At 41.8% G+C, this 12,233-nt stretch overlaps 1 protein-coding gene across 4 annotated transcripts in view; it reads right to left on the reverse strand.

The window, feature by feature from the left end:
* Nucleotides 1-557: 557 nt before the first annotated feature.
* Nucleotides 558-12,233, reverse strand: part of mettl16 (methyltransferase 16, N6-methyladenosine) — a 28,631-nt gene continuing 16,955 nt past the window's right edge. For all 4 annotated transcript variants that reach the window (XM_078246256.1, XM_078246255.1, XM_078246257.1 and 1 more), the window contains exons 7-10: nucleotides 9,755-9,824; nucleotides 7,805-7,894; nucleotides 2,591-2,764; nucleotides 558-1,606 (exon numbers count right to left, since the gene is read on the reverse strand). In XM_078246256.1, the coding sequence (XP_078102382.1) occupies nucleotides 938-1,606; nucleotides 2,591-2,764; nucleotides 7,805-7,894; nucleotides 9,755-9,824 (1,003 nt within the window). In that variant the 3' untranslated portion in view covers nucleotides 558-937. The remainder of the gene's footprint in view (nucleotides 1,607-2,590; nucleotides 2,765-7,804; nucleotides 7,895-9,754; nucleotides 9,825-12,233) is intronic.

A 12,233-nucleotide genomic window follows, 5' to 3' on the forward strand; every position in this document is an offset into this window, starting at 1 on the left:
CATATATTTTATAAAATGTTAGAAACTTATGACAAACACCCATGTGATTTCCCAGAGCCCAAGGTGACAATTTCAAATGACTTTTTTTTTTTTTTTTTTCCAACAGGCCAAAAGCTTAAGATATTCAATTTACAATGCCGCGAAACAAGTAGCCAGAAAATGTTTGGCCTTTTCCTTTGATTAATGACTTAAAAGATAAATCAATTATCATTACAGACAGACAGACAGACAGACAGACACACAGACACACACAGGCTGGTGGAGTCAAAGTATAACCGAGGGACATGTAGTACGAATAGGAACTGGGTTTTTGCTCGCAACACACAATGAATGTGCACGTACTTACACATGGCCCTGGATATGTAGGTATCTTTTCCTGTTTTTCACTCAGCTCTGGTCAGGAAGTATGTCGCCTGGAACAAAGTAATAATAGTGGACCACAATACTAAAGATTCTCCAGGCACAGGAAGGACTGAGGGGCTCCAGGAACATCCTGAATTAAACAGGCTGTGTGTAAATTTAAGACATGTCAATAAACAGTGGGTTCAACTTCCAAATTCATTCACAAAGACGATGTTTAATTAAGCAATTAAGGGGTTTCATCTTAATACAAACAACTAAACACTGTCCTCTTATGGACAATTAAAAGTACTGTATCATTGTAAGAAAAAAAAAAGAGAAAAAAAACACGACAGACCAAAAATTACTGTATAAAAGACGTACCATGAAGTAAAAAACATAAAATTGTACATTACTTGCAATTGTTTTGACTAATTTGAGCACAAAACACAAATATACAGTATGTACTACCTTAAAAGATAAACTGATCAAAGTACAAGTAAATTAGATGATGTGAACTACTGATTTTCTACTGGAATAAACCAGAAGCCACAGTGAGTTCAATTATCAAATCTAAAAAAAGAATATTTCTGATCATTTAGGGTTTTGCGACAGACCTTAAAAGGGTGTTCTTCAGGTACGTGCACAGTTGGTTCATCAGGTCTTTACTCTGACCCTCGACCCAGTGCATCTCAATCACTACATCGCTCTCCTCCAGCATCACATTCAGCAGACACTTAAACAGGAAGTGTTCGACTGCAGTGGGGCCCAGGGGTCGCTTACAGGGCAGTTCACTCGCTGCAGCACGTTCTTCCTGTGGGCCAGTTTCCTGCTCTGCATCTCTACAGGTAGAAGTCCCCATGTCCACATCTTCACCTGATGCATTTTCTAAGACCTCTTTCTGTTCAGCAGTTGGATTGTGCACCACATCTTTACTTATCTCATTTGAAGAGGCCCCATTTTCAATCTGCTCTGCGGGCCGCTGCTGACCAGCTAGCTCCTGTGCAGACGTTGTTTTGTTTTGAGCACAATCAGCCTGGGTGTTTTGTGTGGAGGTGGACGGGGTTTGAGATGCTGGGGTTGTGACAGCAGCTGTGGCCAGAGTGGTTTGAGAGCTGGTTCCAGCACAGTGAGGCGCCCTGGGTAGCTCTCGCAGCTGACGCGACCCTTCACGGCGCTTTTGTCGTCCGTGGATCCAGGTGTTCTCCACAGCTGTTAGAAAGAGGCTCTGCTCCTGCTTTCTGCAAGGGACACATTTGTGTAGCACCTGCAGAGCCACACAGAAGACAATTTTACTAATGGAAATGCTTTCGTAAAAAAATAAACTTCACCCCATTAGCAATGGGAAGTTTTGGGGAAAAAAACTTCCCATTGGTATTTCTGAGCTGCTGACTAGGTGGATTTTTAAAAATAGGTGGAGTCTCACTAGAGATTATAAGCAGCCACATGAAGGACAAGACTTCAGTATCCCGGGATCGGCTTAGAGCTTTTCTGTGTATCATTTGTTGTGCACATTAAACTCTTCTTGCATCAGACTCTGTCTGAATCCAGTGTTTTCTTCAAAGTATTTTGAGACTTCAATGGGTATGGCTAAAATGTATTAGATAGAGAAAAGACGTCAGAGGATCCGGACCATCTACCAGGCCCAGGACCGAGCCACAACATTTGCGTTTACTGGAAATGTAAGCGTGTGACCATTAGATGACTATTGCACAAAATTACTGCTACATACACAGGATGGGGAAGAATACATGACCCAAGTACAACAGACCTGCAACTAAATAGTCTTTGTAAAGCTTGTGTTTCTGCTCAGACTGTCAGACCAGTTGACTCAACTCTACAGCAACTTCTGAGGATGTGTTTCAATTTTATTCCAAGTACAATCATGAGACATAATGCAGTAAGTGAAAGGGGACACCCTGGTAAAATAATGAGACACCCTGGTAAGCCATGGTTTTGCTGTACTACGTTAACATTATAATGTAAAGTTTTTCCATTTGCATCCTCGTTGCAATTTGGACACAATTACACCCCAAATTAGAGCCTTCCCCTTGTAATTGGATTCTCTAAGATGCATTTTAGTGCTTAACACAAACCTACCACTGTTTAAATCAGTGAAAGGGAGTGAAAGGGGCACAGAGAACCCAATAAAAAGAATATTTAAGTTCCTGTAATGTCCCCCAGGTCTAAAACTTTAGCCTTGTATTAAGTTGTCTTCTTCTAGCTGTGGTAGTACAGTCCTAAAGTTTACCCGCAGGTCAGTGAGTGTTTTCTCCAGCAGAGCAGTGATGCTGTCCACAGGGCTGCGGGCAGTACCGCCTAAAGCTGAGGCTTTGGCCTGCAGCTCCTTCAGTCCCGCCTCTGGTAGTGTGAACGACAGGGGCTTCCGAGCCTTCTCCAGTTTACGCTTCTTACTGGGGGGAGACTGAGATTAAAGGGAGGGAGATCAGGAGCAAATTAATAAAAACAGTATGTAACAGAGTATTCTGGACATAAATTAAAACAAAAAAAGGTTTAAAAGGTACAGTCTATTAGAGGACCAGAGTGGCAGAGGGATGTGTGGTTGACGTCAACAATGCCAAAGATACCTGTGGTATCATAGTCAACAAGATTATTCTGCAATGATGTGCACAATCGGAAATATGCAGGAAAATATTATTTCTAGATAAATCTGATAGTAAAAAATTACAAATGACAATAGAGAGGATTTTTGTTCCAGCCAAAGAAAACAGTATTACAGTATTCCTGAAGATGAGATAGCACTATAGTCCTGCCAGCTTTACTTGAAAATATTTACAATTCTTCCATGTTTTTACAAAACACTCTGTTTGCTTATGTTTTGTGTATTTTCCCACTTCATTCATCTCATACTTCAGATACATTTAAGCTTCACATTTTTAACTTCACTTTGTGCTCTTCGTGTTTTTAAGTTACAGGACATCTTCGGGCATGGTGACTCGATGGGTTAAGAAACTCAGAGACCACAGTCTGTTTTGTTATCAATTATATTTTCAGACATTCGACATCAGAGGCTAGACATGAACTAAGGGATAGTAGTAGTAGTCCAGAAATAACTACGTCTAGGACCAGGCTGCCAACAGAGGGCAGTGCTTCACAAACAGTACACGCTGCATCATATCTTTTTGGCAGATTTAAAAATCTTTGACAAGACAAAGGCTTTCTCCCCCCCCCAGGTAACATAGAAAATAGACAATTGATTGCACCTAAAGTAAAATCTTTTAACAAATTCAAACAGTACATATTGCTCATGCAGTCAGTCATTTCACTTGGACCTTGGAAAATCAAGAACCACAAATAAGACTTAATTATCAACTCAAATTAAGTTAGGTAACCATATTTTGTTATCATATTTGTTCCACAGACAACAGGAAATATATAACTAAAACTTTTTGTCTCCTCTTTTGAAAACAGTCTCATATCCTTTGTTTGTACTTGTGACTTTTCACCTCAACATGACTTGTGGTTTTTGTTTTCTGACAATACATTCATCTTGCAGTTGCTATCGCCTCTTGCTCTGCAGTACATTGTACAAAAAGCTTTTTCTACTACTATTTTCTGTCTCCGCTTCTCAAAATGTATTAAACGATAAACCTTGTTAATGGAGATCTAGATCATTACACCTTATGAGCAGATACCTAAAGCTGCGCTGAGTAACAGTGGTCAAACAGAACATGGATGTTTGTTACACACCACAAGAGGGCGCTCATACCACATGACCGCCTCCTGAACCTGCTGTGAATTAAGCACCGTTCCTTATTTCTAATCCCCTCTAATGTCACGCTGTGATGGCGGTGGAGGTCATTACCCAACCGTGTCTGAATACAACAGACGCTCTGCAGCAATTGTCCCCTTCATGTCCACTGCAGCAAATAAGTCAACGCTACACTGGCGAGTCACTGCAGGCTGACTGAAAGTGGGGAGACGGCAGGGTTCTGCAGTCGCACTGTACTGTGACAGAGCAGACAGCATGGCCGACTGACCTACAAACAGCTGAGGGAAGGAGCAGACTGTCACCTTCACACTGCTGCACTGACTCAAAGTCAACTTTTGATTACTGTAGCCTCTTTTTTTTATTCTAGTATGTAATATATATATATATTTGTTTTATTTCTCTAAATCACTCTTAAGAATAACAGAGGAATCTGAAATAAAAGTATAATAAATAAATTCACATTCCTGCATCTACTTGATTTTCATTGAGAGAAAAAAACTACATCTTCACTCTCAGTAAAAGCTTTTTCAATATTGATCACGTATTGATTTTTAGTTTAAATGATGGCCCTTTGAGATGCATGTTTAGGAGCGACAGACATATGTGCTGACCTGACCATGAACACTGCCTCGTCTCGCTGCTCGTTAGAGCTTCTTTTATTTCTTATTGTTTCTCACAGACGTCTCTTCCGCCTCTTTCCTTCGTGCTCTGCAAGCCCTGCAGCTCATTGTACAAGGAAAGGAAATCAATAAAAACCATCAAGCCAAACCTGTCTGTTTGTGCGCAGCATCCTTGACACCGATTTTTGTACGGTGTCATTAGTATATAAACACACAGTCAACATGCACAGATACAAAGACAGACTCAAAGACAAAGAGCATGAAAGCCACATGTGTACAGTTTTACATACCTCTCCACTGAATCACATCCTTTTTTGCTCTTTAACTCCATTATTAATCCCACTTACCCACTCACCTCACTACATGCTCTCTCACACACACACACACACACACACACACACACACACACACACACAATATGGGTAAATGACAACCTAACCTGGCCTAATTTTGAAAACTGGGCACAGTAAAAGCCCAAAAGTCAAATAAGAGCTGTTCTCTCTAGATATGTTATTCAATCATCCATCTTGATGGTGAGAACACACACAACACACAAAAAATAGAAAAACTAAATGCTGCAGATTTCACCTTCAGGCAAACACTGTAAATCATACTCTGATCACCCCTCTTCTCCCAACCCCCATTTCCTTTTTGTCAAGTCCCAAAACCCCCTGCATGGATCCCTGAACTCTGGACCTTCCTGAACCCTCTCCTGCCAGAGGCCTGTGTGAGCAACAACACCACGCCTCAGGGCTCAGATAAAGCCTGGCTGCCTCCGTCTATTCCATCTACATGTGCTTAAATCTCACTATCCACAGTCTCCATCTCTTTGTCTTTTGATGGATTTTTTTTTTTAAATTTTTTTATCTGCATCTTGTTTTCCTTCAGTCCAATTTAATCCATCCTCTGCATCTTTCCCTCTATTTCCTTTCCTTTTTCCTCTCTTTTTATTCTGCCTTTAAAAAGTAGAATGTAAAGAGAAATGCAATGTTAAATTTCTTCATAACACCCCAGGTCAAAAGCAAAGTACTCAAAAATGAGGTTGGAAGCTCTGTAGTCAAAACCACATGTTTTCTGGAGCTACACTAAACTAGAGCCCTTCTGGGACAATATACTGGGAAGAAAATAAAAATGGATACAGCAGAACCAGAGATATCATGCTTTTCATTCCACACATCTTCCTGGTTAAAGAATGAAACCTATATTTACCTATATTTGCATCTCGACCACTGACAGTTCAGACAGAGATTTCAGTGTGTTATGCTAGCAGCGGCTAATGTAGCCTTGATCGGGCTACAGAGGTCTGGTAAGCTCACTTCTTTCTAACACACCACCACATTTCTTTCATTTGTAATTGTTAGGCTTCACACATTTCCCTTTGGAGCAACAAAAGGCTTTATACAACCTTATTTAGATATGCAGTCATGATGTGTAGAATTAGTGCAGTTCTCTTTTAAAGCAGCTTCAGTCCATTTGTACCAAGGACTGTTTTAAGGACAGATTTCACCTCAAGTAGAAGACAATTTGTTCTTGCCGATTTCAATCCAGCTCTTTGTGTGGGCAGTGTGTTTAGATGAATGGTGTGCGGTTTCTGTCGGCTGCTTGGAGCTCCGAGCACTGACGCCACAGAGGAAGCCACACACTGCCATGACAGAGCTGGATTTAAATCAGCAGAATAATCTCTTGAAATAAGGTTCAAACAAACCAGGCGACAGGGGGAAAGAGAAGATGAATATAAAGTAATAGTAGTTTGCAGGTTGACCTGGTAATAAGTTAAATAGGTCACAGTTGCATGCATGTCACATATGTTATAGTCTATATGTAACATTAATGAGCACCCCCATGCACATACATACATACATACCAAACATATATAGGAACACACGGGTGCAGGCAGAATTAGGCAGTCAACCATGCAAGAAATTACACATGCAGAAACTTCTGTCACGTAAGTGCGCACACACACACACGCTCGAGGGGTCTGCGTCGTAATGATTGTGAGCAGCTCTCAAGTGTAAGGGACGATGGATGTGCGTCAAAGTGGAGGAGGAGGATCGCAGTAGAAAATGTAGGCCAATCATTCTGCTTAACTGCTTTTATGCTGAAAAGGCCAAAACAGAGAGGAGTCCAAAAATACAAACAGTCTTCGTAGGGCTGCTCGATTATGGGAAAAGATTATTTCGATCAATATTGAAATCACGATTTAACACGATTACTCGTTGACTTCTGGAAATATGTTGCAATTACTGAACTTAAAAAACAGTGGAAAAAAAGTTAAATAAATCAATAGTAAAAAAAACTGTGAAATTTGCCTTAATACTTTTCCTATTTAACCTTTATTTTTTTCAGTTTACTTGCAAAACGTAATGAGCTAAATAACTGTTTTTCTCGATTATTCTGTTTTTGTGATCATTGGGAGCCAAAATCATAATCACGATTAAATTTTGATTAATTGCACAGCCCTAAGTCTTCGTCTAACAGCGTCTGCTACAACTGCTAAACACCTCCACCTTTATCTTTAATCTGTTGTGACGCCAACGTCATTATTAGTCCTTTAACGGATGTGGCTACTTCACTGTCCCTGTTTTCTATTTATCTCCAACTCTCTCTCTGTCCAGACTACACAATGGTATACACACAGTCCTGCCCTGTCAACTGTTGCCTGGATACAGCATGTTAAAAATCACTTAAACATCTCCCCAGAGGAGGAAGGCGAAAGTGCTTCTAATGGAACAGAGCTGGAGAGAAAGAGGACACAGTGTGGAGAGGGGCAAGGGGATGAAGGTGGTGCATAATTGAGGAGGAGGATTTGGGGTTTTGGAAATATTCAGTTCAAGTCGCAAAATGACCAACACTGTTAAGATTACTTACATACATATATTGACTTACGATACAAAATGTCAAGTCTATATCTCGGTATCATCGATGCATATTGGTACTGAATTACCCAGCCATAACGACCACAAAACAATATGGCGAGTCTATTTCACTGTCTTTGTACTTGTACACTGCACAATGACAATAAAGTTGAATCTAAATCTAATCTAAAGAGTGCAATAGAGCTGGAGTTTAAGTGCACAACGGGAAATAAAACTTGCTCAGACAGACTTACCGGAACAATCACATCATCATAGAAACTCCAGGCCAGCGCCCACCGCATCGTCCGTCCCTGGCAGAACTCTGTGTGCGTCACTTTAGGTACCTGAGAAAAAAAGAAAATAAGAGGTATGATCAGCACTGTTTCACTCACTGCATGCAGCAGATGATTCACAATGCACAAACAGCTACACTTGACCTGGTGTGCAATGTAATGAGCCAAACATTAAATATCAAGGACATTATAGCAGAGAAACTGATGACATTTGGTCAAACATCTGATTACCCTTTTCTCCCAGTAATTATGTGTTAGTTTCTGGTTGTTCTGTTATTTGTGGCTGTGTCAGGGTACTCCAAATTCTATGATTCTATAAAGCCTTGTGAATGAATTTACAATTACTTTGAATGCAGCACGAGGCTGGCGAGGCTGAGTGTGTTTTTCAGACAGCGGCAGCTACAGTCTGGTGTTAGAATCCTCTACAGTGAAATACAGTCACACTTCTACACCGTTTAGCTGTCAGCATTTTAACCGTGTTTACTCCAGCTGCTAGCGGTAGGCTAATGTTACCTGCTGCCAAGTGTAGCGTTAACTAGCGTCCCGTGCGGCGATGTTTCTATTGCCTCTAACGTCCGAGAAGAGCAGGCATTTAAGAGGCACCTAAATAAGGCACTGAAATCCGCGTTGCTATTCGGTCCGGTAGATAACGGTCGTTAAGGAACCGGTGCCGTATTAGCACCGGGTCTCGGACCCCCCAAATAAAAACTCTTCAGATCTACACGATTCACGTGGATGACATTTTCGCCGAAAAGCGACTAGTTTGCAGGTATGTATTAGAGGAAATATATTTGCCTCCCTATCAATGGAAATTATAGTGCTCCCATCCTAATCAACCAACACTAATTCAAAATTTATTAAATACCCCTAAAATAAAGCAATAGATACAACTTTATTCCGTAAATAACACAGCTGGATCCACTGAACTGGTTGATGATTTTTGAGATTATGATTTGAGTATGAGCTAAAAATGTCAAACAGCTCTACAGAACCAAATCATTTTCAACAGACCAAGAATGTGACGCTCTGACGCGTCATCCTTGAAACCATTTTTCCTACAGTGAGTTTTGGCTTCAGTGGGTAAGAAAATAAAGATCCATGATGTGAAAGAGACTCTGTTGTGCTGTCAAAATCCTCGTGGTAACAGAGCACTTAAAGTCTCAGGACTGCTTCAGTAAATACGAAGAGGAGGGTCACTAAGATAAAGGTCAGAGGTCAAACAGCTCTGTATCTAAGACATTCACATTTGCTAAATTAAAAAAAAAAAAACAGAGATGAGGAGACACTGGAGAGAAGATGGAGTAAGGAGTGATCAAAGCATTAGCATATTAACTAGGCCGGGTTTCTGTTTACACACACACTTTAAAAAAGAGGCACCAGTCTCCTCTCTGGGCGTTAGCCAAGGCTGCACTCACTCTGATGAGCAGCAGCACCCTAAAACCTTTGAGGAATGTCAGGTGGAGTTTTTCTTGTGAGGGAAGTGACTGGCACAGGACCAGAGGCCTGCAGCAGTCACGAGTCATGTGCTAGGCTAATGACGCAAATGCATGCTAGCTACAAAATGCTGTGTGATTCAGTCATGCACTGCTAACAGAAATCAGCTCCTTCATGGCTCGTTTGTGACACTGCTTAGTGGGCATATGAGAAAGAGCTGATTCATTTTATTTATGTTGGTTTCTGCTGCTTTGACAGTAAGGACCGTCAGATTCCACTGTCAATACAGAGTCCCAGAAGAGATTTGTGGTTTGAGAGGGGAGGCAAAGATTGTTTTAACAAGCTATTATCAAACCCTGCACAGAAGGTGCGCTTTTGTGCAATAACATACTAAAAACAAAAGCTGGGGATGCTTTGTAAGTCACTGATTGCAGAGGATGCAGATGTATTTGTGTGTTTGCCTTGGTTGGTACTCACCCCTTGCTTCCTCAGCTCCTCTTTCAAAGGAGCCAAGCTACATTTCTTCCCCAACATGCAGCTGTACCACCTGCAGAAAGAAGAATCCATATTATCCAGCTGTGTGACGCTGTGATCAAATGATCCAAGGTGAGGTTTGGGGAGCAACACAAATACAAAAAGTAAAACATGAAAAACGTGTGCATGTGGTTGCGTGTGTGTGTGTTCCACTATTTTGAAGTCATCCCATGGTGTAAATCTGATCAATAATCTCTGCTGTGCAATAAGGAGGTGAGGTTGGTCTTGATCAATAAGCCGGGGAAGATGGAGTAAAGATAAACCCATCAGGAAGTCAGACTGGAAGGAAGGAATTTTCACAAACCTTGTCAGGGTTTGTTTGGTTTTCACTAGACATTAGTTGAAGCTAATTATCTGGTCTGTATTTAAAAGGGAAAGTTCACCTCAGAATCAAAACCTAAGTCCTTATAAAGCCATATTTCTAAATATAAAAAAGGTACAAAGTTACAGTCACACCCAACAACTGTAGAAGAAATCACATTTTAAAACAGTTCTGATCTGAATTATTTGTAATCCCAGGTTAGGGAGGTATGAAGACACCCAGAAGGGGTGAAGGGGAGGGGGAGAGCAACATGTCTGCCTCGGTTGACACAATGAAATATGGAACACCTCTAACATTCAAAAATGGTCCCCATTTTTCGACAAAGCGGGGACGAACACCCAGAGCAGCTCTCTGGCTTCCCTCCTCCACCATCGGCTTTTCAAACATCCCAGAGTGTGCAGCTGCATCAGCATCCATATTCTCTATTCACATAATGAAGCACTTAGGATTACAATCTTATTAGCAGAGATGGTAATTTTCATATCAATGGCATGATAAATGAGGAGCATTCCCTTATTTCTAACTCGTGTTTTGGATGTGTATTATACTGGTAGCTAAGGTGGCTTGCCCCTATCTGACAGTAATTACACTTCAGTGGAAGGAAAAGAAAAATAAGAGGAGCAGGGCGGGGTGGTGAGGGCGTCTCAAAGGACCAATCGTTGAAGCTTGCAATGTTTCCATGGACACCTGGTGGCTCTGGTGTCCCAGCATTCTTTTGGGAGTGACAGCCGGCTGCGGTTGGTTTGGCCTGATACTCAAAACTGTTAAATAAGTCTGCGTTAGTTCTCACTTCCTTTCTTTGTGACACGACTGTAACATAGTCACACAGAAGCAGGCAGGTGTTAAGATCGGGTCCCTCTTAGGGCCGCTCATCTTTTCAGTAACGCAACACACACACACACACACACACCAGGTGTGGCATGTCTAATCAGTTTTAATAGCACCACTCTGCAGCTCCCTCTATCCGTGTTTCACTCTGCTACCCCGGTGACAGTCATGGTAACGGGGGAGGGTAAAGTGACGGCCGCTGGAGACACCACGAACCACTCACCAAAACACAGCTGTTCCCAGTGGGCTCCCGGATACAGTACAGGGTGAGCTTGTGCCAGAATCATTAAACCAAGTGTGGGTGACAGCTCCATTAATGTGCAGCGACCCATCTGCACAGTTCACCTCTTGGTGTCTCCCCTTCACTGGTGCTCTCAGCGGCCATTTAAACCTCTTGAATCCTCTCCAAAGAGACCAAAACTGCAGCGCTCTTGTTCATCCATCTGCCACTTCAGATATGTGGCTGTGTAACCCTGAATACTAGGGGTGGCACGGTTCATGAAAAAAAAAAAACATCCGAACTGCTCGGTTCGCATGGCTCGGGTCGGAGCGTGTGCGTCGGACGGTTCGTCAGTACACTGTTAATGTGCACTAACCACTTACTGCCATAGTGCCCACTTTCGACACCTATGTTATAACACTTACTGGAAACGACGAGGGGGATAAGTGTGACGAACGCAACACATGGCAGCTGATTGGACGAACGCGTCACGTGGTTATTGCTGCTCCCGAATTTCAAAACAGACTCTAATGCCGTCTCGTTCTGAATACGATCTCGTATTTTACGAAAATAGTTCACCGAAAAGTGTTTCTGAAAACATTTTAAGCGAGAAATAGGCCATACAGTTGCTGAATCTGTCTGTTTTTTTTATCAACAAAAGGTCAGTTTAAAAGATTTTCGTCAGATTTTGAGAGGCGCCGAGCCGACCGCTCCTCAGGTGGAGTGTGGAGTGCTGCAGGTCACGTCACATGCAGAAATGGAAAGTGGAAGAGATAAGAAAGGCTGCCCAGAGCTGGAGGATGCGCCAGCGTCGTATATAGTCTGGTGTGTGGGAACATTTTGGATTTCATGTTACCTATGATACCTATGACAGCGGAAATAAAACAATAGATAGAACTGCCACTGTGTGCATGTATTGTGCAACATGCATTCAATATGCTAATTTTAGCTATATGTCATATGCTGAAGTATATTTCTGGAGTGTTAAAGATTAAAAGAAAAAATAACAAGAACCGTACAGAACCAAAAACCGTGATACGAACCGAACCGTG

This window comes from Sander vitreus, chromosome 3 (assembly GCF_031162955.1).
Source record: "Sander vitreus isolate 19-12246 chromosome 3, sanVit1, whole genome shotgun sequence".
NCBI lineage: Eukaryota > Metazoa > Chordata > Actinopteri > Perciformes > Percidae > Sander > Sander vitreus.